The sequence below is a fragment of the Clupea harengus genome, chromosome 10, assembly GCF_900700415.2.
Source record: "Clupea harengus chromosome 10, Ch_v2.0.2, whole genome shotgun sequence".
NCBI classification, from domain to species: domain Eukaryota; kingdom Metazoa; phylum Chordata; class Actinopteri; order Clupeiformes; family Clupeidae; genus Clupea; species Clupea harengus.
In genome coordinates, this window is record NC_045161.1 from 29050343 (window position 1) to 29073595 (window position 23253).

General features: G+C 44.2%; 1 protein-coding gene across 1 annotated transcript in view; it reads left to right on the top strand.

The window, feature by feature from the left end:
• Nucleotides 1–1694: 1694 nt before the first annotated feature.
• LOC105896419 (ephrin-A2) overlaps nt 1695–23253 on the top strand; it is a 150396-nt gene continuing 128837 nt past the window's right edge. Inside the window, exon 1 of the mRNA XM_012823172.3 lies at nt 1695–3291. Coding sequence (XP_012678626.2) covers nt 3152–3291 — 140 coding nt within the window. The 5' untranslated portion in view covers nt 1695–3151. The remainder of the gene's footprint in view (nt 3292–23253) is intronic.

Below are 23253 nucleotides of genomic sequence, written 5' to 3' on the forward strand. Positions count from 1 at the left end.
TTATGAACATATGGCAAGTTAAAATTTAATATAAATATTCAGAGCTGAAATACAAGCTAATTTTGATGCCATATGTATGCACAGAAATGTGTTCAGGAATAGTGCTGTATTTAATTCACCTCTGAAATAGCAGGTCCAGAAGGTGCTGAGAGTGGTGCCTGGATGACAAACCGTCTTATAGCAGAATTATTCCAGACCCGGGCCAGACCTGGGCCGGATCGGTACCAGTGGCCCTGCGCCCTGTGGCCCATGCCTTTATGCATGACAAGCCCTGAAACTTTAATGAGCGGACGCCATTCATCCCGCCGTCATTTCTAAAAGCGGGAATTAAAGTTTCATCTGTGTTTTTCTAGCCTCCTCCACCCGCTCCGCAACCCCCCCAGTGCAGTGTGTGTGTGTGTGTGTGTGTGTGTGTGTGTGTGTGTGTGTGTGTGTGTGTGTGTGTGCAGTGTGTCACCTTCCTGCCGCCGAGCCAGCTTAAATATTTATCACTGCTGAATCACATGTATACCAGCAGCCAGCCATCACTGGGACAGTGCATTTCGCTCCCTCTCGCCTTCTCTCCCTCCCTCCCTCCTTCCCTCCCCCCCTCTCTCTCTCCCTCACTGTCTCTATACATTTCTGTCTCCCCCTCTCTTATGTGTCTGTTCATCTCTCGCTTCCTCTTGGCTTCTCCCCCTCTCTATAACTTCCAGTGTGTCACGATACATTCCTCTCCCCTTTCTTTCTCTCTGCGTATGCCTCTCAATGCATCCCTCTCTATTCCTCTCTTCTCTCTGCGTATGCCTCTCAATGCATTCCTCTCTCTTCCTCTCTTCTCTCTGTTTTTGTGTGTTCCTGTACATTTCTTATTCTCTCTCTCCTTTTTTCCTCTGTTTTCTCATTTCTTTACATTTCTCTCTTCCTCTCTATTTTGGCCTGAGTCTCTCCTCACTGAAGATGTGTCACTGGTTAGTTACAGGAGGTGTAGCTCAGGGAACCATATACATGACTGTAAAAGCTAAATAGCCACACACTCACACACACACTCACACACACACACACACACACACACACACAGATAACCTCATACTGCAGCTGGTACTTGTGCCTTTCATTACAAATTGAAAACTATAAACACCAGGCAAGATATGATCACAGCGGCCATGTTTGTCAACACAGAGAATTCTCTTGTAATTTCTTTGCCAAACAAATTTGTTCAAGCTGCTGTTGTTTATTTATTGTAGATCACTGTCTTTCCTTATCCCCAGGCAAATTAAAAAGTTTATTATAGCAGGCCTAGGCTATGCCCTCATATTGCACACTACAATATGTAGGATGTCTGCACAGCGCGCAGATATATAAATGCACACAATAGCAATAAAGAAGGACAAACTGATGTAATGAGAGTTAGGGCGGAATTGACAGAGCGTTTCCGTGCTGCGTGTTAATAATGATAATGCAACAACTGAATATGTTCAATAATCTACGATGAACAAAACACAAAGAAGACAATGATGGTCTGCATTTGAAATTAAATGTACTTTTATTGGAAAAATATGAAGTATTATGAAGTAATAACAAGTCGCCGTTAAATTAACAAGTCGTTGTGACTGTAACATTTTACACTGTTAGACCAAAGGCATAAAGCGCTGGGTCCTTGCGACACTTTATACAACAATAATGCGATACACATTTTGAAGAGAATAAAAAGTCTGTAAAATCTCCGTATCATACAGACCTTACCGTTAAAGTTAAGAAATATTATCAAAACTTCCGCTACTGGCCAGTAGAATTATCACAGTAAATTATCACAGTGCAAAAACTTCGGTGAAATCACAGCTTGTAAATGCTCCAAAAGTTAAGGGGCGAAGTAGCCTCGCTCGTGCAGCCCCGCCCTGCACGAGGCGCTGACTGTGAATGGAGCGAGAGCTACGTAGTCGCCGCGCGAGGCATGTGCTGAAGCAAGGAGAGAGAGAAAGCGCGCAACAGAAAATCCACCGTGACTCTGGGAAAAAAAATCATGCTAGCTCAACTGGGCTGAACAACACACTAGCGTTACAGAGGGAAACATCTACCATGGAGCTATGCCGGCGTATTCCCGACCTCAGCAGCACTGCACAACACAGCGACAGCAGCAGCAACTCTTCAAGTGATGCGGTGTCTGATTCTTGCCCTTGCCGCTCGCGTTGGTAACAGTCCGGTGGGAACGGGGCAGTCAAGCATAAAGCAGAATAACTTGCAATTGTCAACTTTTCAGTGAGAGGACGGCGGAGCAGCGCACGTAGGTGTGACCGTTTCATTTCTGCTTTCTGACTGTGACGGAGGGAGCGCGGGACGTTTGTCGACTTCCAGAGGTTTTGATGTAATTGCAGTCTACTGCGGAAATGTTGCGCCTTTCATAGTTTCAGCTGAGCAGGAGTGTGAAGAGGTCGCTGGCTGCTGAAGAAACTGGATGGACTCACTGCCTTCTCTCGTAGGTTACCCGCAGCATTTCAACAACAGTCTGCTGAACCTGGCTTTGATTTTCATGTGCGAGCCGATGCGTGGAATTCACCGTTGTGATTTATGGAAGTGAGCGATTTCAAGCTTAAAGACTAACGACTGACTGACTGGATTCTCGCCAGCTAATGAGTAGTTACCACTGAGCTGTAAAGAAGAGGAAAGTTTAAGTTAGTCTGCGGGACTGGGAGAGAATGGACTGGAAGGACCGCTGCACGCGCGTGTGGTTCTTGTGATGGACCTGTCAGACATCTCGCATGGTGTTAAAATAATGTCGATTCCTCCCATTTATTGGATCAAGTGGATTTTAGTCGACGTGGTGTCACTTGTTTGTGAAAAAGTGAACCACGGATCGACCTAACTCGGCGGATCATTGGACCAGTATTCTGAAGAAAAACAGTGTACCGCAACTTACCATTTTATGTGCCGGTGTATCTCCACTTAGGAGAAAGAATACAAAATTCTCCTAATTTTTTTATTGAAGAATTTCCTCTTGTAAACCCGTTGATTCGTTATAGTACCCGGTGGTACTTGACTGGGAATTCCCCCACATAAAGCCTTTCATCGTAATATCAAAAGCAAAAAAACCTGGTGAACAGTTATTACGCATCACTCACAACATCCTTTTTGTGTAAAGAACTACAGCAACCTTATTGCCCTCTTGAACAACATGGACAAGAACTGTATCGCATATCAAATGGAGTTGTCGCTGCTGCTCGTCGCCCTGTTATCTTGGGTCGCTGTGTGGGCAGACGATAGCAAGCTGATCTCGGACCGATACGCGGTCTATTGGAACAGCACGAATCCCAGGTAAGACGCTACGGCCTCTCATTTTCACACCACCGGCGCTAAATGCAAAGATCACCAGTGAGTTCATAACAACAAACACATGCTTCGCGTCACATCTCACACCATCTAGCTGATGCGACCGAGCCTACTATAAAGTCGATATTAACTCCTTCTGCAGAAAGGCTAATGTGGCCACTCGGCAGGATAGTCTTTGGCCTTTGAAAAGACTCCTGATTTATGGCGTTTGTGAAGAGTATTATATTTCTGCAGATGGAAAATAAAACAGGAAAAAATGTGTTAGAATTTTTATAGCAATACTAATAGAAATTCTTTATTTCACAAATAGTTGCCTTTCCATCATGAAGGCCACTGCATCAACTTAATTATGCAAAAATGTGGCCTCTAAAACTGTATTAAACTTTATGTGTCCTGTAAAGTTACTACGCAAGTGTAGGGTAGACTATATTAACAGTTAGCCTACCACAAATCCTTTGACCTTAAGGAGGCTATGCATTCGTAAAATCCCTTTCTACCTCTTGTTAGGCCGGTCGTTATGACCTTATCTGTGCGGTTTTAATGACGAGAAAGTTGACTTGTGCTCCCAAGAAACAAAGTTATCCCAAAAGATCACCATATGGTTCAGATTGAATGATATGAAACCTGAAAAACACTTTCTCCCCCCACCTATCTGAAACCTCGGGCAAACTTCCATTCAGTCATCGGCACATAGGAAAGTTGTATTCGTGCCCAATGTTTCGACTGTAAACAAACAAACAAAAAGGATAACGTTTGCCAATTTCCTATGTATCAATAGTATATGGATTTAGTTTTAAATCTTTAAGGTACTTTCTCAGACTTAGTTGTTTACAGACTATTAGTTCCATCAGCGCATGCGAGACTGATAGGGTTTTTACTGTGGTCTAAAAAACTGTAGAAAGGTTTGGCAGGGGCTTTCCTAAACAAATCATGTCAAAGCCAATCAACTGACCTTGGAAGCACTTCAGTGAAACTCAGTGCTACTACATACATTGTTCATTCTACAGTTTTTCCTTGTAGTGTTCACATCCAAGAGGACTGTTTTTCAGTGTTATGTTACTTTATAAAAATAAATATTTAAACAAACATTGGTTTTCAATGCATAGGGCTTACACAAACAATTCGATTTTTATACATTCTATTTTTTTCTATGACATAAAAACGTTTATGAGTCTGAAAACTCATTGTAGTCGCTGTTCACAGATTTGGTTTGATTATTCTTTTGACCACCTGATATATCTTTGCCATCTCTGAGGGCAAAGGTTTATTTTACATTCCAAATACCTAGAACGTCTCTCCTGATGAGTTTACATGTAAGCAATTTCAAGTGAAGCTAGGAGTCTCTCTGGTTTGTCTCTTTGCTCAACCATTAACTTAGGACATCATCCATTGGCCTCTGTTTTCTATCAGACTGATGTGTTTATCTCTGTGAAGATGGCAAAGTGAGCTTTTTTGTGGGTCCTGTGTACGTACTGTGGACATACTCTAAGCAGAGATCACAAGACAGCACGACTGCTTTCCACAGAATCTGTGTGACGTATTGTTCAGCGTAGCCTGAAATACACGTCGACGCCACTTTAACGAGTTTCAAATGGGTTTCCCATTCCTATCAATTATAAGTTATCGCTAATTATCGTTGAACAAAACCTTTGATCAGCCATTGTTTGACTTTGTGGTCCCGCAGCCTTGGATTCTTTAGGCCACATCATCAGCTGTTGTATAAGGCTGTAGTATGCTTGAAGACATGGCCAAGCATCGCCCTTGCCCTACATATCGCTGCATGTCTTTCACAAGGGGACTTTTCAGAACAGCAGTCCTGGCCCTGTGCCACAAACGTAGCAGAAAAATTCAACAAAGCTTTTCTGAATTCTGCACAGAAAGAAATACATTCCTATCTGTTAAGCCTGTTTCTTTATTATTACTCGAGTGTGTACAGTTTGCCTGGCGGAGCGGTACTTCACAGGTGTACAATAAGCCGAGTGCGCTGATGGTAGGGGATGGACCGCGGTAGACACCGAGATGAAACCTAGGCTCCGGTACCAGGCTGGGCCCGGGTCTGCTTGGGCTCCTGCTGCTCTCAGAGGCTGTGGTTGTGTTACAGAGAGAGGGCAGTGAGGTCTAGAACAGAGAAACAGTATCACTCTCACAAGACAAGCTTAGAGGCATTCTTGGCCCATTTACTGCCATCAATGTGAAATATGGAGTTGGTATAAATTAACTGCGTCCTGTTTGTGTATTTATATACAGTTTACACTTTTTAATTAGTTGTATATTTTGTCGTCATGGTTACGTCTACACAGTTAGTTTCATTGGAAGTGTATTTAATCAACCGTGTTTGGTTCAGTTATTTGTGTAAGATGTGTTCGTATAAAGAACCTGACTGAAAGAGCGGCATAGCACAGACATTTTGTAATACCTGATGGAAGCGTGTGTCGTTGAAAGCGTGTGTCCAGTAAACTCGAAAGCATTAAGTGTCTGGCTACTCTGTGCTTTCTTCGTCTCTTTTAGTAAGCCATTAAGAAATGATTCAGCCAGAAAGCTGCAGAAGTATTCAAGTTCTATGTATTCTATTTATTATATAGTATGGTTCTGGTTTAGCTCTAGCCAAAACGGCTTAGCTATACTCTGAATCCCTTTTCTCCTGTCATCAGAAAATGGCTGTTCATTTTTAGGATCAATTGAAAGTGCTTTTTATTCTCCACATATTATTCATAAATTAACAAATCAAGCATGCCAATCTTTTCTTGAAAAGCATCTGTTTACATGTTTGAATTAAAATAAATACTTTTTTATCATACAGATCACAATAATATATTGCGTTTACATAATTAATTTATAAGTGTTAGACATTTGTGGCTAGCCTCTCGCTTCCGTTTAATTTTGCTTTATACCCGGATGAATTTTGGGGAGGGATTTCACACCCTATGAATATTGGATACCAAAAACTAGGTCAACGTTTTTTTTTTGCCAGTTATTTGATCTTCTATTAGCTTCCTATATGAGATATTGCTTATTTAATGAGGTTTACATAAATATGATGAATCCTGATCATTTAAAATGTTTGAAAGTTTAAGGAATTTATGAATTTCATGACAGCGAACCGGAAAGTAACAGAAGATCTGTCAGGCGTTATTGAAAAGTGCCTTTCTAAGTATTTTGTTTAACGTCTCACCGCCACGTTTTCAGAAAGGAGTTATGGGTTCGGTGTCTGTGCAGATAATGGGTTCATTTCTCGACGCTTGGTCACGTATACATCACAGGCCCATCGCACAGCCATCACTCAGGCCCCCTGCCAACATGAGCCGAGCACATGGCGTTACAGTCGTGCTAAACTTAAAGCTGCTATTAGCCTGGGTGCAGTGTACAGTACGAGGGACTGAGCACATCTTGGACTGATTTGTGCTAGTGAAAAGTCTACAGTGACCCTGTGGCGATTCTCTCTCCCTTCTCAATCAAAGCCAGCACTTTGTCTTTGCTATTTTATCATTAACTCTTGCCGGTGCTGCGTGGCTCTTGTGGTGACCTAGTTTTGCGGAGGTTATGGGAGAATGTACAGAGGGAAATTGGGGAAAGGGGGGGTGGGGGTTAAGGAGGACCCTCCACGTTACATTGTTCCTTTTGATTGTGTTTCTTTGGGGGGATGGGGGTCTGTGTCAACGATCAAGGGAGCACTTTTCAAATCAGCACCAACAGCTCAGGGAGGGTGACCTTGGACTTGGTAATTAATGTAAAATGGTAGGACGCTTTTTGGGTTCTGCACCTCTAGGTGGCGTTGTGCTGTTTTTAGCTCCCAGTAAAGACAGCGTGGTCCGCCATTTTCTCTCTCAGGGAGATAGATACTGTAAAAATGAGAGTCGAGGTAAGCGAAGAAGATGGAAGGTGATGCCGAATTCATGAACATATTCTATACGCTTCGATTTGACGTGGACTGTTTTCTTCCTTATTCCTCCATAATATCTTATTTTGGTAACGATGTAACAATTAAACCTATAATTTGCATTTTGCGAGTAATTTAGAAAAATTTACAAAAACACACATTGCTTTCGCGTCTTATTAAGAATAATTCTCTGTACAAGATTTAACACATGTAAATAATTTGTATATGATGTAGTATCGTCACGTCACTTATTTCAACAGACCACCAGGTAAACCTAATTGAAAGACAGGTCCACATTTCCAGTAAATTTTAACTGAGCGTAATGCATTTCATGCGCACATTTTTTAAATGACTGTAATAACTGCAATATATTTTACTTTCAGCAAAAAAAGTATGATTTGTACAAATGAGCCATATAGGTTGAATTAAAATCAAATGTATCCGTTGATTGTTGTCGGCCATTGAAAAACTTGGCATAAAGGTTTGGTTCTGCAGTCGGTACGGGAGTATAACTAGCCTTTTTAAAGTGTAACTGCTTACTCTGAACTGAAGCGCTCTGTAAATCCTGAAATTAATCAGACACAGAATAGCTGTTTCACCTCTATAGTGAGCTGGCACACAGTAAGCCCACAGAACTAAGTGCATTTTATTGCATTTCTCTAATGGTACTTAGAATGGAATTTTGTAATGAAAACGAGCTGTCCTCTTGGACCTTAACGGAGAAAGCCACCATGAATCTCTCGCCAGTTTATCTGTTCAGACGTGTGACGTTAATTAATTTTTTTGTTTCGATTGGAATGCACTTTGGGGTCACTTAGGCTGTTTGTGTGTGTGTGCGTGTGTGTGTGTGTGTGTGTGTGTGTTTGTGTGTGTGTGTGTGTGTGTATGTGTGTGTGTATCAGCACCCTCCATGAACGAGTTTGTAATTAATTTGAGGCCTTGAGAGAGAAAGGTGATTTACAGCCTAATAGCACCCTTTCTGTGCGGAAAATCTATCTTGTTCGAAAGCGTGCAATGCACTAATGACTGTTGTGTTTTCGCTTGTCTTTATCTGACCTGAGTGCTGGAAAGCCAGGCAAACTGAGGCTCCCTCAGTGAGATGCCTCTCTCAGGGTCTATCTCATGACTGCCGTTCTGTCACAGAACAGGCCCTCATTTGGCTACTTTAATCGAATGACATCCCGATTAAACCGGCATGAGAAAAATCATTGTTTTCCCCCAATGTCCCCTTAATAAGGACTTAGAGGGGGCAGTGGAAAGGCCCTTAAGTGGACATAGCGCAGGGCACAGCATATTTGTTAGTTTGAAAATCAGATTAAGTGGACGGGCAGTCAGCAGAGTTCTCTTTTAAAAGACAGCGCTTCCTCCAAGTTGGCCCGGACCACGGAGCCACGCCGGCTGCTGTTTCATTTGGATGAGATTACAGGCCATTTGTGTTCGCTTACTGTATGAGAGGAAATTGGTTATAGAGGAGCCGGGTCATGGATCAGCTCGGTCAGAACACTGCAACCCGTCCAGAGGAGAAGTCATGCTGTACAGAGACACCCCTTGTGACCTTCTAACAATGTAGACGGCCGTTCATGCCATTAGAATTATTAGAATTATTATTTGTGGCTCCTTGAAAAGTGTGTATGAGGCGATTTATGACTTATGAGGCGAATAAAGTTTCTGCTCTCTATTAAAAAAATGGATGAGAAAATTGGCCAAAAAAAAAAAGAAAAAACTTCTCAAATTTGGAGTTTCCCCTTAATGGCCTGACACAGTATTGCATTAAAGATGTCTAACATCTCATTAAAGATTAAAGTTGCTGCATGGTATCTACAAAAGCAACTTCTGCGAGAGAAAGCCACTAATCAGTAATCTGGGTTCAAAGCTTCATTAAACAAAATGACCTAGAGAGTGTGTGTGTGTGAGTGTGTGTGCGTATGCTCAGGACACAGTGTTTTCATTTCCAATGTTAATCAAGGTTATGTTAATGCCAACTGTAATAAACATTTTTACAACCCCTTCCCTGTCTGTCCGAAGAGAGAATAGCTGCACTGAACATAATTGTCTTTCTCTGGAACTTTTTGTTTCAGATGTTATTGTTGTAATATAATCCAGTTTTACTGCGCCCGAGTCCTCCGTCCCAACTGCGCTATATGGAAACACTGGACAAGGTCAAAGCTTTAAAAGACATTAGTTAAATGAGGAACGGAGTCTCAAATTAAATTGGGTATGCATGCGTACTGAAACACCGGAGGCCTTCGAAGGCCAGAAGAAAGAAACATCTGAAAACACATTTTCTAAATAAAAGCCAGTCTATTCTGCAGAGATGGGACACAAACTGAAAGACACTTCTGGGTAAAAAAAAAAAAAAGAAGCTGCTTAGCGTCCCCACATTGTGCATAAAGACAGTAACAGTGTTTTATTTGTTTTTGTAATGTCTATTCCATATATCTGTCATGTCTTTAACTCGCGCTGTAAAAACAAGTTCCTTCTGACCTTAGCCTCGTCTCCAGGCTGGAGAGGATTGGTTTTCAGCTGTGATATTTTCCTCTGACAGTCATCTGGGGTGTGTGTGTGTGTTGGGGGGGGGGGGGGGGGGGTTGGTTGCTTCAGAACAGTTTCGAATGTCTTGAATGTCCTGGCCGCCCGGTCCGTCTGTCAGCGGGGTCTCGTGAACCTTCTCGTCATTGTTCTCACCTGCTCAGGGACACAGAACACCGAACACCGCCGCTGTTATCGCAGGGAGGAACGGCAAGGCCCGGGGCGCCACGATGGCCGCCGTTCCCCCCTCCGCCCCTCCACCCCTCCGGTGCTCTGCCCCCTGTGCGAGTCAGACCCAGGGTCTGTGGCAGAGACCCCAACACTGATGAAGGGGTGGGGTGCGTGGGGTGGGTGTTGGTAGTCCTGCTAATTTTGAGATTAATAATACGTTGAATAAATTGAAGGTATAAACTGGCAACGTGAGAGGTCACACAGTAGATAAACACTCTTATACACACACACACACACACACACACACACACACACACATGCACACAAGACTGTGATATGCTGGTGTCTACTGATCATCACCAGATTTTGGTGGTGTGAGTTAAACACCAATTTGTCAGTCCTTTTATGTGTGGTTATTTTGTGTGATGTTATTTAGAAAGGGCTAATTTCCCCCTTTATTTTTTTTCCCAATTTATATTTATTAATTAAATTATTAATATTTTTTACCTGGCAACAGCCTTTACCATCCCATCGCCATGCCTTCTGCACTCCTCATAAATTTTAATGCCTGACCCACATTCTCTCTGCGCGCTGGCAGTCACGGGCATCCACAGTCCTCCAAGCTCCATCTGAGAAAGAGAGAGGGAGAGAAAGAGAGAGAGAGAGTGATAGAGAGAAAGAGGTGTTCTGGAGCCCTGATCAGACGCTGTGGTGTAGAGAAGAACAGAGGGATAGAGAGAGAGAGAGAGAGAGTGATAGAGAGAGAGAGAGGGAAATAGAGAGAGAGAGAGATAGAGAGAAAGAGGTGTTCTGGAGCCCTGATCAGACGCTGTGGTGTAGAGAAGAACAGAGGGATAGAGAGAGAGAGAGTGATAGACAGAGAGAGAGAGATAAAGAGAGAGATGCGTTCTGGAGCCCTGATCAGACGCTGTGATGTAGAGAAGAACAGAGGGATAGAGAGAGAGAGTGATAGAGAGAGAGAGGGAAATAGAGAGAGAGTGATAGAGAGAGAGATAGAGAGAGAGATGCGTTCTGGAGCCCTGATCAGACGCTGTAGTGTAGAGAAGAAGAGAGGGAAGAGGGAAAAGAGAGGGAGGAAGAGAGACAGAGGAAGGAGGAAGGAAGGAGCTCTGAGGCTAAATGGCCTGTAAATAATGCAGGTTGTTTTGGCATGAAATGGCTCTGCAGTTTTCACACCTTTTTACCGGGAAAGCACCGGATTAGATCAGTGTTGTTGAGCCCAGTCGGTGGCCCTGGCAGGGTTGTGCCATAGAACCACGGCTGTGGTGTTACTCCATGTGTGTACGGCTGTGATGCTACTCCATGTGTGTACGGCTGTGATGCTACTCCATGTGTGTACGGCTGTGATGCTACTCCATGTGTGTACCTAAACTGGTTAATGAGGGCCTCGAATGAAAGACAGGGCTGTAAGAAGTGTCTGATGCGAAACTGTTTCATCATAGTAACGACGGAGTCACTGTTTTGTCAGAGGAGGCGTGCTGCAAGAGCCCCTGTGGCTGACGCAACCTCACGACTGCCACACTGGAAGCCCACCACTGACACGCTGAGCCACATACAGTCTGTAGTTAGCCGTCACCACCACTGACATGCGGAGCCACATACAGTCTGTAGTTAGCCCTCACCACCACTGACACGCACAGCCACATACAGTCTGTAGTTAGCCGTCACCACCACTGACATGCGGAGCCACATACAGTCTGTAGTTAGCCCTCACCACCACTGACACGCGGTCTGTACGCCTGTTGTGATTGGTTCACTCTGGCTGATTGTACTAAAGCACTACATCACTGGGGCACTTTTAGCACTTTTGAACTAATGAATGTAATGCTCATATTATTATTGTTATGGTTTTTTTCTGGCGGTGTAGCTTGGTCTTGTGATGGCTAGTTGGAGAGCAGTGGGTTATGTCCTTAAACTTGCTAATGGCTTGTCTGCTGTAAAAGCCTTGCTGAGCACTGGACAAATGTAATGCTCCTAAGTGAACCTGCACATAAAAGCGCTCATAAAACTAATGACGGTGTTTCCTCCTAATTGATCTCCGGCAGTGGTTTGGGTTTTTGTTGGTGCGGATGCACGGCGCACATTCGATCCTGACCATTTCTTCATTAACTCCTCCCTGGGATGGGACTTAAATATTTATTATTATTTACTAAGAGATTGAGCTGGTGCTCTCTGAAGGAGCGTTGTTGTGCTATGGCCTGTGGTGGAAAGTGCTGGAAAAAAGCCAAGGCTCATTTGGCTCAAGTTTATAAGGCTTTCTTCAAACATTTCTTTAAAAGGTCAGCTTTCTTTCTTCTCGTCTGTGTGTAGGCCATCAGCTGAGATTCTGTCTTGTCTTACGTAGACAATTACAAGATTCATGTCAAATCAAATGTACTGGATGTAATGATACTAAAATGGAGTCGACTGAAAAGGACCCAAATGTACTGGATGTGATGATACTAAAATGGAGTCGACTAAAAAGGACCCAAATGAGGAAGAATGACTCGAACTGACCAGAGCTATTCGTTGAATTCTACTTTGTAAAAAACTTCTAACAGTTATTCCGTCTTTTGCTCCAGGCCTCAAGCCTAATTTCCCCAGGCGCCTTCATGTATTTGTATATATATATGTATTAATACTCCATTTAGTTATGATAGCCATGGTGAGAAGAAATTAGTTGCAATAACAGAATAATGTATATATGTTTACGTATACTTATATGTATGATATAGATATATACATTTATATGTATGTGTCCTATATACTATAATCACGATCAGTCATACTCACCACATATGTTGTATTGTCAACACATCCAGTTTAAACAAGGATTTTTCTTTTTAAACCCTGATTTTACAGAGTGTAAAAATACTAGATCAGTTATTTTACTTATAGCGCTAAATAACGACAATTTTAAAACCTTAAAAGCGGCTGGAAAATGTAGGCTAAAGGTGTTTTAAAACGACATTTTGAGAAATAAGTTAGATATTTATTGACCTGATAAAAATAGGGAGTCAAATACAGCCAGATGAAAAATCATGAGTCTTATTTGTCTCCATGGAAGTTACACTCGTTATCTTTACGATTTATTGGTGCATATAGTCACTGAAATTCTGGATGAAGGCTAGACAAAAGTCTTATGGAACTCAACTGTATGACTCTTTAAAAATATGGAAGATATTAGAAGGTAATGCTCTTTGTGCCCGGGGCAATGTGTTAATACTTAGAGCGAGCACACTGGAGAAAGCGAAGTACAAATCCTGAAAAGTATTTTTCTTTTATTCGTCCCAACACAACCCAGACCCGAAAATACAAATAACCGCAAAAATAGCATATACATTTTTTCCTACTCTATATTTTTCAAGATAATTTAGAAAAATGTAGGTAGTGTGTTACTGCTAAGAGCATTCAATGTATTTCATGCTGTGAATGTGCAGCTGTCTTGCTTATTTTGTGTTTTTGTTGAACTTGAAAAAATATGAACCCTTTGAACAAATCTGTTAAATCTAAAAGTGACTATTTATCTCAAATTCCAAACTAAACTATTTTTGTAATAGTGATTTATATCTAGATAATGCCCTTAGATTCATTTCTAAATAAATAATACTTAAATAATTATTGTCATTTGGTAGTCTCTTATGTATCGGTATTACACAAATGTGAAATGTATCGTATTTCTCCTTAAAGTATTTCATTTTATTTTGCACATGGCCACTTTATGTACTATTGCACTATTACAGATTTAAACTTTCAAAAACTAAAGCTAGAGTTCCTCAGTTCATCACACTTTATTTCTATTCCAGCTCTTCATGTTTCCTCCTGTGTGTGTCTGTGTTGTGTAGTCGGGGTGTGTGTGTGTGTGTGTGTGTGTTGTGTAGTCGGGGTGTGTGTGTGTGTTGTGTAGTCGGGGTGTGTTTGTTCTGCGGGTGAACACTGGGCCATTCTTCGCTGGGCCCACTGGTGAACGGTTCCAAAGACTTTTCACCTGTTCCGTCTCCGGGAATCCAGGCCTTTCGGGCCAGGCGCAGATGATGGCTCTTCCTAGAACACATGGTTCTGTCTTCAAGAGGGAAGGCGGGGATTTGCTGTGCCACGGAGCTCTGCTAGCTTTGACCTTCAAATAACTTGAGATTTGGAGAGGAGAGGAGCGAAAGAGAGAGAGAGAGAGAGAGAGAGAGGGGGGGGGAGCGAAGAAGAAGAAAAGCTTGTGAAAAGTGTAGCATAGCTCCCCGAGTCATTGGGGAGTTTTCTTTCCTGAATTGCAGACATGTCAAACCTGTCATTCTTCTCCAGATAGAAAAAAGGCTTTTGTCTGGGGGGTTGGGGGCAGGCGCACGGGGGAGGGGCTGTGTGTGTGTGTGTGTGTGTGTGTGTGTGTGTGTGTGTGGGGGGGGGGGGTGTTGGGGGTTGTTGGGGTTAGGAGCAGTCTCTGGAACAGAAATGGCCGTGCGTTGCGCTAGCTCCCCTACCTAGTGTTAGCTGCTGGGTACCCCTGCTCTACGGACCGCTGGCTTCCCCAGAGGGAGATGGCCACTCTCACTTCAGTGTGTCGGGAAAACACTTCAATGCTAAAAAAAACCCTTCCAACACTTCATCTAAATATAGTGTTGTTCAAAATCAGTAAGATCATAGTTTTGGGAAGAGCTTTTTGTAAAATTTTGTAAATAGTTTTCTCAAATGACATGTTTTTGTTCCTGTTTAATGAGTGTAGTTTTTCAGAGCGAAGCTCACTCGAAAATCTGGAAAGCCCTCTTCAAACGTTCAGCTGACTGACAAAAATAACAAATTAGTGCAGAACAAAATCCTTTGGTTTCATGGACATGGAAACTTAATCTGGCATGAACCAGACCAAAACAAATAAAGAATCACGCGTGCTACACTATCAGAAGATAAAGGCTTGCATGAGTTCATCCACTGTGAAACATGTTTTCATATGACCTGGATTGTCCAATGTGTAACCCTACACGCTGGATGAAATCTACTAGTAACGTGAGCGTTCAACAACGAAGAGCTTAAACGTACTCTATCAGTTTCTTATCACTACTGTACTAGACTATATGTGTGTCTCATACAACCCATTTTGGAGTTCTGTTTGCATTGTTCAAGTCCTTTACGTACACAATCTGTAGATAACTAACTAAACTAACCCGCTAAGATACCGCGGTTGTGATGAAGGCGTTGTGTCTTGTGCCTGAAATGAAAAGGTAGACCCACTTTGAAGTATCCTACTTTGTGTATGAGCGTGTCCTGCAGTGTGTGTTATTTTGAAGTGTCCTACTTTGTGTATCAGCGTGTCCTGCAGTGTGTGTTATTTTGAAGTGTCCTACTTTGTGTATCAGCGTGTCCTGCAGTGTGTGTTATTTTATGGGCAGCCAGGAATAAGGATGTGTCATACTGGGAGCTACAGTGGCAGGCAGACAAAGCCCTTTTTTATCCGGTTTGATATTACAGCCTTTTATGAAGCTGCAGGACCAGAGAGGTGGGCCATGTGAAGTGACAGCTGTACACCGTCAGGCACAGAGAGAGAGAGAGAGAGAGAGAGAGAGAGAGAGAGAGAGAGGCTCTTATTGAAATTCAACCATCACACTTAGTGACAAAATCCTTGGCCACTCTTAGACCTTTTTTCTGTTACAACAAGAGAACAGGCCAGTTGGGACCCTGTAAAACCTCACACAACAAAGGCTGGCTTTCAGAGACACACACACACGTGTGTGTGCACAGTCACACACACACACACACACACACACACACACACATACAGGCACACACATACACATTCACAAAACTGGTGTTTCAAAGTTCCATCTGACATGAAAGATTTGAATCACAGTGACCTCTGGACTCCTTCAGAGAGGCAGGTGGAAAGACTGTTCAGGTTCGAGTAATAGAGAGGTGGAGCAATAGAGAGTGGGAGAGGGAGAGAGAGAGAGGTGGAGCAAAAGAGAGAGAGGGAGAGAGGGGGAGAGAGAGCGAGAGGGAGAGAGACAGAGGGGGAGAGAGAGGGGGAGAGAGAGGGAGAGAGACAGAGGGGGAGAGAGAGGGGGAGAGAGAGAGAGGTGGAGCAATAGAGAGAGGGAGAGAGAGAGGGAGAGGAAGAGAGTGGAAGTGACTGGGAGAAAATGAGGAGAAAAGGACAGCTTAAAGACATGGGACAGAGGGCGAGATTGGAGTAGGGACTTGACTGATGTGTGACAGTACACACACACACACACACACACACACATGCGTGCACGCGCACACAAACACACACACACTCACACACACGTGCACACACACACACACACACACACATGCGTGCACGCGCACACAAACACACACGTGCGCACACACACACACCTCCAAGAGGGGAGCGTGAATGTAGGTTATGCTGATAAGATCTGAAACTCTGAAATTTAAGAGTTGTGCTGCTGCCACTCTCTCTCTCTCTTTCTCTCTCTTTCTCTCTCTCTCTCTCTCTATCGCTCTCCCTCTCTCTCCATCGCTCTCTCTTTCTCTCTCTCTCTCTCTCTCCATCTCTCTCTCCCTTTGGCAGCTGGTTGGCACTGGGGCATCTGGGGGCTCTATGTGCCCAAAAACGTGGCAAAGTCCGTGTCAGTTCACACACATTTCAAACTGCCGTACTTCACACACACACGTCTCAGACCGTGTCACCTCACATGCATCATGGCGTTTTATCTTCTGCTTTGCATCTTTGGTTTTTGTTGTTTTTCTGCAAATTTGGATTTTCCACATTGGGGGTTTTATATGTTGTTATTCCACTTTAAAAGAGAACTTCTTTCAGACCTTAACGTCATTTAAACCACATTAAATAAGGTTCTCCCTTGGATTCATCGCTAGCTTTAATTTTTCACCCATAAATATCTTCCATTTACTGTATTTTTAGTAGCATATCAAAAGTATGCGAGAAGATTCAGAAAGTCGAACTTGGATGCACTGGCGTATTACTGCAGAGCCTTGATGTGGAGTGGAGCTGATCTTTTTAAATGGACTTTGTTATTAATTCACTCATTGATGTTGAAGGGACTCCAAATTATCCGATAGCAAGTCTGAGATTCAGAAAATGGAACGATAAAAAAAGCAACTGCTCTTTTCTGTCCAAGAGCAAGAGCAGGATTCATCCCGTGGCAAAATAGTAATGCAAACCACAATCCTGTTATCTGCCTTGTACTCCTATACTGTATGTGTACATTTAAATGTAGTCAGCGGTGTGTGTGTGTGTGTGTGTGTGTGTGTCTGTGTGTGGATCACACAGGTATGAAATGTGTTTGGTGATAATCCAGTCGGCATCGTGATGGGGTTGTGGTGTTTGTGTGTGCGTGTGTGTGTTTGTGTGTGTGTGTGTGTGTGTGTGTGTGCGTGTGTGTGCGCTGTGGCTCCTTGGTGCTGATAAACTGCGGCTTCACCTCAGGGCTGTGGAGCAGCCAGCTGCACGTCGGGAGCAGGGAGATTACAGCGACTGTGTAGTGAGTTTAAACAGGATGAGCCATTCCGGCTCAGGTGCGCGGCTAATAGGATTAGAAGCTGCCTTTTCTTGTTCATCCGCCGCTGAGCCCCGTGATGGGCCTCAAAACAAAGGTGTGTTTTGGCCTGGTGCGCCGACACAGGGGAGAGGCTGCTGACAGCTCAAGGGGCACTGTGCTTAAGATGCCCCCCACACACACACACACATATATATACACGCATATGTTTCACCCTCACACACACACACATCCAACACACATACACACACACGACCCCCCTTGCAGACACACACACACACATACTCACATACACACACTCCGAGTGTAACTGTCACCACAGATGAGTTACGCAAGTGCTTACAAACACAAAACAAAACATTTACTTCTTGCCAGCACACTAATGCAAGAACACTGTGAGAACAGAACAGTGGGGTTTCAAAGGGAGCTGCTTTATACACACGTGTCTCATCAACCACTGAGATTTTTAAGAGAGAAAAAAAAACAGTCTTTGTTTTCAGTCTCCTGACATCTGACTCCTGGTGGAGTTTAGAATTCCACGGCTTTGCTAAACAAATAGCCAATTTCTATTGATCCCCATTGAGCGAGTGTTCTAGAGTGTTTCAGTGGCCCTTCCAAAGCCCCCTATCCATCCTGTGAGAAAGGCTGATTACTGTGGGCCGGACTAGTCTTTTGGGGACCCTTAGGAAAATAGCAGTCAGGGATCTCACTCCAATCCCCCCAGATTAGCCTTCAAAGGCCTGGGCCCTCTGGTAGGCTTTGGGGGGGCTCATCGTACAATCGCAGTCTTCAGCGCGCCATAAAGCGGGTGTTAAAGTTTGGTGAAATTGGGCGGAGAGAAGAAGCCGATACGCACTTAACATAAGACCTGTTCACACGAGGAGAAGGAGGAAGGCCTCGGGAAAGGGAAGGAGTCGCTCAGGGAATATTGTGGTGGATCCTGGGAAATTGGTATAGCTCCCCCACAAAATATTTAGATTACATCTTCGATTACAGGTTACAAAAAGCTGCCCTAAAAGCAGACTTTGTGTAAGCAAAAGTAATCATAGTATATGTTTGGTCCCTTTACTCTCTCCCTCTGGGCCAATTGAAAGATCCTGCGGTGAAGACTGGGCCCAGGCCTGTAGGAGGGGTCTCTGAGGAGCACTTGGGGTGATCTGTTATTTGACAGTTACTTTTTAACATCTTCTCACCTCATTTAAGCCAACTGCTCGCATTTTTTTTACTGCTCCGTACAGAGACTAATGCGGCTCAATAGAGAATCGCACTCGACATCAGTTCATCCAAACACGGGGCTCTTTTATGGCAGAAAATTCTCAGCCTCAGGAGTTACAGGAGTCGAGTCAGACTCCCGAAAGAAAGAATGCACAATTTGTAATCATTTTTACAGGCCATTGTTTTTTCTCGGGGGTCCTGCTTTGCCAAGTTTCACCTCTCAAGCAGCACAAGCCTGGCTGGGAGCCTAACACACACACACACACACACACACACACACACACACACACACACACACACACACACACACACACACACACACACTTTTGCATCCTGACTGTCTTCGCGTCTCCATGTTGTATTCTGCCCATAAGTCTGTAGTCTGTGGAATATTTTTCCATGGGTACATCCAGAGATGTGTGTGTGTGTGTGTGTGTGTGTGTATTTGCCTTAGCATTAGTTTTTTGTTGGTAGAGTGGAGAAGTAAATCATCGTGGATCTTATTTTTACTGCTGCGGCCTGACAAGTAGGACCCAGTAACGCGGCGTCCAGTTTCAGTCTTTTACGGGCGCCAGTGATTTTCATTGCATTTTATCACCCTCCGCCATGTCAAACAAACCACCGTTACCATGACCACCAACTGCTGCCTTCAGCGATGAGGTCACCGCCTCCGTCCTATCTCAGCTACTTTCCAGCCACTCCTATCGCCGTAATAGACATGTCGTATTCAATAAAGTAGACGCTGGTTTGCGAGGAAGTAAAAACTTAGCCTTGGCCGGTCTCCGGAGCTAAATCACTAAATATGGGGTTCGCTCCTCCACGATGCTCCCGAGCCGTAAACCCTCGCAGTTCAGTTCCTCCAGCGCCTTCTTCATCTCATTGCTCATGAAAATCGAATCTGTGGGAAGGCCTGTTTTGCCCTTTTTATGCTGAATAATTCAATGCAAAACTCTGCATTCGCAACGCTGCTCTTTCTACCCAGGGATCGCACAAAGGGTTGGAGATGAGAACTCAGAAATGGCTTCTTTGAGAGCCAGGGACCTTGAAGAGGCAGGGAGATAGACGCTGGGGCTTTGCGAGCCCCTCTGCGTTAAAGGATATCCTATATCCCGTCGGCAGCTGGGGCGTCTCTCATGTTCCAAAGCCAGGTCTGCTCCCAGGCCCTCCCCGTCGCTCCGCAAGGTGGCTGAGAAGTCTTGAACTGACCCTGGCTCATGTCACACACACACACACATACACACACACACACACACACACACACACACACACACACACACACACACACACACACACACACACACACACACACACACACTTTTGAACTGACCCTGCCTCATGTGTGTGCACAGTCACACACACACACACACACCCACACACACACACACACACACACACACACACACACACACACACACACACACACACACACACTTTTGAACTGACCCTGCCTCATGTGTTGTTTGACCCGCCCCCCCTGACGATTAATTATGGGAGAGGATCTTCAGAAATATGGAACGCATTTCTGAAGGGCTTGGTCAGGCCCCTTTACCCTGTTCTCAGCAGATGCCGAGAGTTCACGTGGGGGCAGGTCCACCGTTGTTTCAACCCCCCCATCCCCACCCCCCAAAACAAAACCAACGCGCCCCCACAAATGCAGAAACAACATAATTAAATACACATATTTACCCTGAGCAGGTTTCAGAAAATGCCTGTGTCCGTGCCTGTTGGTCTGCCTGTGTGAGTGTGTGTGTGTGTGTGTGTGTGAGCATGTGTGTGTGTGTGTGTGTGTGTGAGCGTGTGTGTGTGTGTGTGTGTGTGTGAGCGTGTGTGTGTCTTGTGTGTGTGTGTGTGTGTGTGTGTGTGTGTACATGTGTACACGTGTGAGTTTACAAGTAAGGGAAGTGCGGCTGTTTTACTTTCTGGTAACTTTTAATAGCTTTGGGTGCATAGCTTCTTCTCCCTGCCAATTATGAGAAGTCATTACTGCCATTCAGCAGCCCCTTCATTTAAAGCTGGTCACAGAGGCGGCGGCGGCAGTGTGTGAGTGTGTGTGTGTGTGCAGTGTGTGTGTGTGTGTGTGTGTGTGCCGTGGCCGCCGAGTTTTGACCGTAATTGCTGACCACTCGCAATATAACGGCAAATTGACAAATATTCTAAATGGTCAGCAAATATTTAATGAGGATTTAAAATAATATTTAAATAAATTGCTTTGGGATTGAGAAGAAAGAAGTGTTTGGTTATTAAAGTCCTCAAAGAAGGTTGTGGTTTTGTCTGGTGTGAAATCCTCAGGTGGAAGAGAATGTGTTGGAAGTCATATACTGTGCTCTTAAACATTATATCACTGCTATGGAGGAATAGTGTATTTTGATTTGTTGAAATTACATTGTATGACACACCATATTCTGTATTTTTAACTCGTATGGTTATGGCAATATTTTCAGAGTAAGAATTGTCATTAAAATGACATCAGTGTAAATATAGTAGAATTTAGTCCCACAGAGCACAGCTATCACAGGTTTAATCTTTAATCAGTTTTTATAAAAAAGTTATAATAACTGAAAAAAATACCCCAAAACTGATCCAAAAGATAAAAAATATATGATAAGTTGTCTTTCTGATATTTACTTCAAAGGGAAAAATTACTTTCAAAATAGCAAAAAAATAGCACTGTTGGTTTATCCTCTCCACTGAAGTTTTACTCATAGTTCCATTTGATCAGCTTTTCAGTAAATATACTTTAGATCTGGAGGATTTCAGAGGATGTTTCCTACTATTTTAAATTGATTTTAAATTGATTTTAAATGTTAGTGAATGTAATAGTTGTAAAGTGTGTGTGTGTGTGTGTGTGTGTTATCCGTGGCTGTGCCAGATCCCCCCGCCGGTGTCATGAGGAAGGATGAATGGTGTGTTTAGTCTTGACAGCGAGGATCGTCTACTCACAACTTTTAAACAAACCGGCTGGATGGCTTCCAGATGTTACACCTGGACGTCCGCTTCGCTTAGAGTGACCGCGTCGGGTTGTCAGTCTGACTGCGTTAAGGCCGGTGCAAGAATCCTGGGCCGTGGTAACACACAAACTTTCTTGACCCCGTCAGACATTTTATCCCCTAAATTATTTTCGTCAGAAAACCGGCGTCTGCAGGATATGCAGCCAAAGGCCTGAGTTTGCTTATCTTTCAAATAACGCCAGAAAAGCAGGCTTTTACGCCCGTAGCACCATACATCAACGCCGGTCCGGTTGATAAAGAGCCGCACGGCGTAATCACTTGTGCGAGCGCATCCGGCTCACATGGCTCACCACGCCAGGGACCTTTCCCCGTCTCTCGTCTCAAGGTCAGGGATGTTTTAAAAAGTCAGTGACGGACTGTGGCACAGGCTGAGCTGGGGGGGGGGGGGTCTCTAGTTAGGAATGGGGGGCAGGGGGTGGCAGTGGGGGGGTCTCTAGCTAGGAATGGGGGGCAGGGGGTGGCAGTGGGGGGGTCTCTAGCTAGGAGTGGGGGGCAGGGGGTGGCAGTGGGGGGGTCTCTAGCTAGGAGGCAGGCTGAGCTGGGGGGGGTGGGGGTCTCTAGTTAGCAGTGGGGGGCCACCCGAGTACAGGCAAAGTGACGTGATGTTTTGACATCTGTGAGTGTGTGTTTCAGATGCATGGAAACACTTAGGAACAAACACAGGAGTGTATGCCAGGCACAAGTAAGTGTGTGTGTGTGTGTCTGCATGTGTGTCCATCAGTGTGTGTGTGTATACTGTAGTGACACAGAGGTGAAGACTATTCAGAGATCTCTAATTGCTCATTTGGTGTTGGTCGTCATTTAAAAGCACACGTACACAGCCTCTGTGTGTGAACCACTGCTATAAATACCTTAATTGCACACGCTGTATTATGTGCAATCGACAAAATGTCAACAGGCTGCTGCAGAGACGTGTGCATCTTAATTACACTGTGACTCTTTCAGATGACAGCCAGTCACCCGTGCGTGGCTTGTTTCCTCCTTCTCTCTCTCTCTCTCTCTCTCTCTCTCTCTCTCTCTCTCCTCTCTCTCTCTCTCTCCCTCTGTCGCTCTCTCTCTTTAATGTAAAATGAGGAATGAGTGCTTTCGCCATACATGAGAAACACCGCAACACAGCACCTTGCCCTGGAGGGGGCCAGAGGTCCCATACTGTGCGGTGATCATGTTTTAGCACACGGCTTCATAATTGAGATGTACTCCAGAGAGAAAAGCGTAATAGCCTCTTGTTAGCTTGCAGGTTTGATGAGCGGCCTGCAGCAGGCGGTTAGACTTTGAGTGATTTTAGAGGATATAAGATATCAGCCACAGAGTGTGTATGTACATACGCATACACATATGTATGCTCACCTACACACACACACACACACACACGTGCGCGTACACTCACACACACATGTTCACCGGATCTCTTTTTGCCTGTGTTCTTGTTTTATGTGATCTGCAAAATGGCCCCTTCTCTTTCGGATGAAATATGGGCCCAGAATGACCTGCGTTTTACGTGTTCTGTGTCGTGAATAGGTCGTGTGGTTACGGACCGGCTGCAACGCCAGCGTGTAACAGCCGTACATCACACACACGCATAAACACACACACACACATACACACACACACACACACACACACACACACACACACGCACACACACACACACACACACACACACACA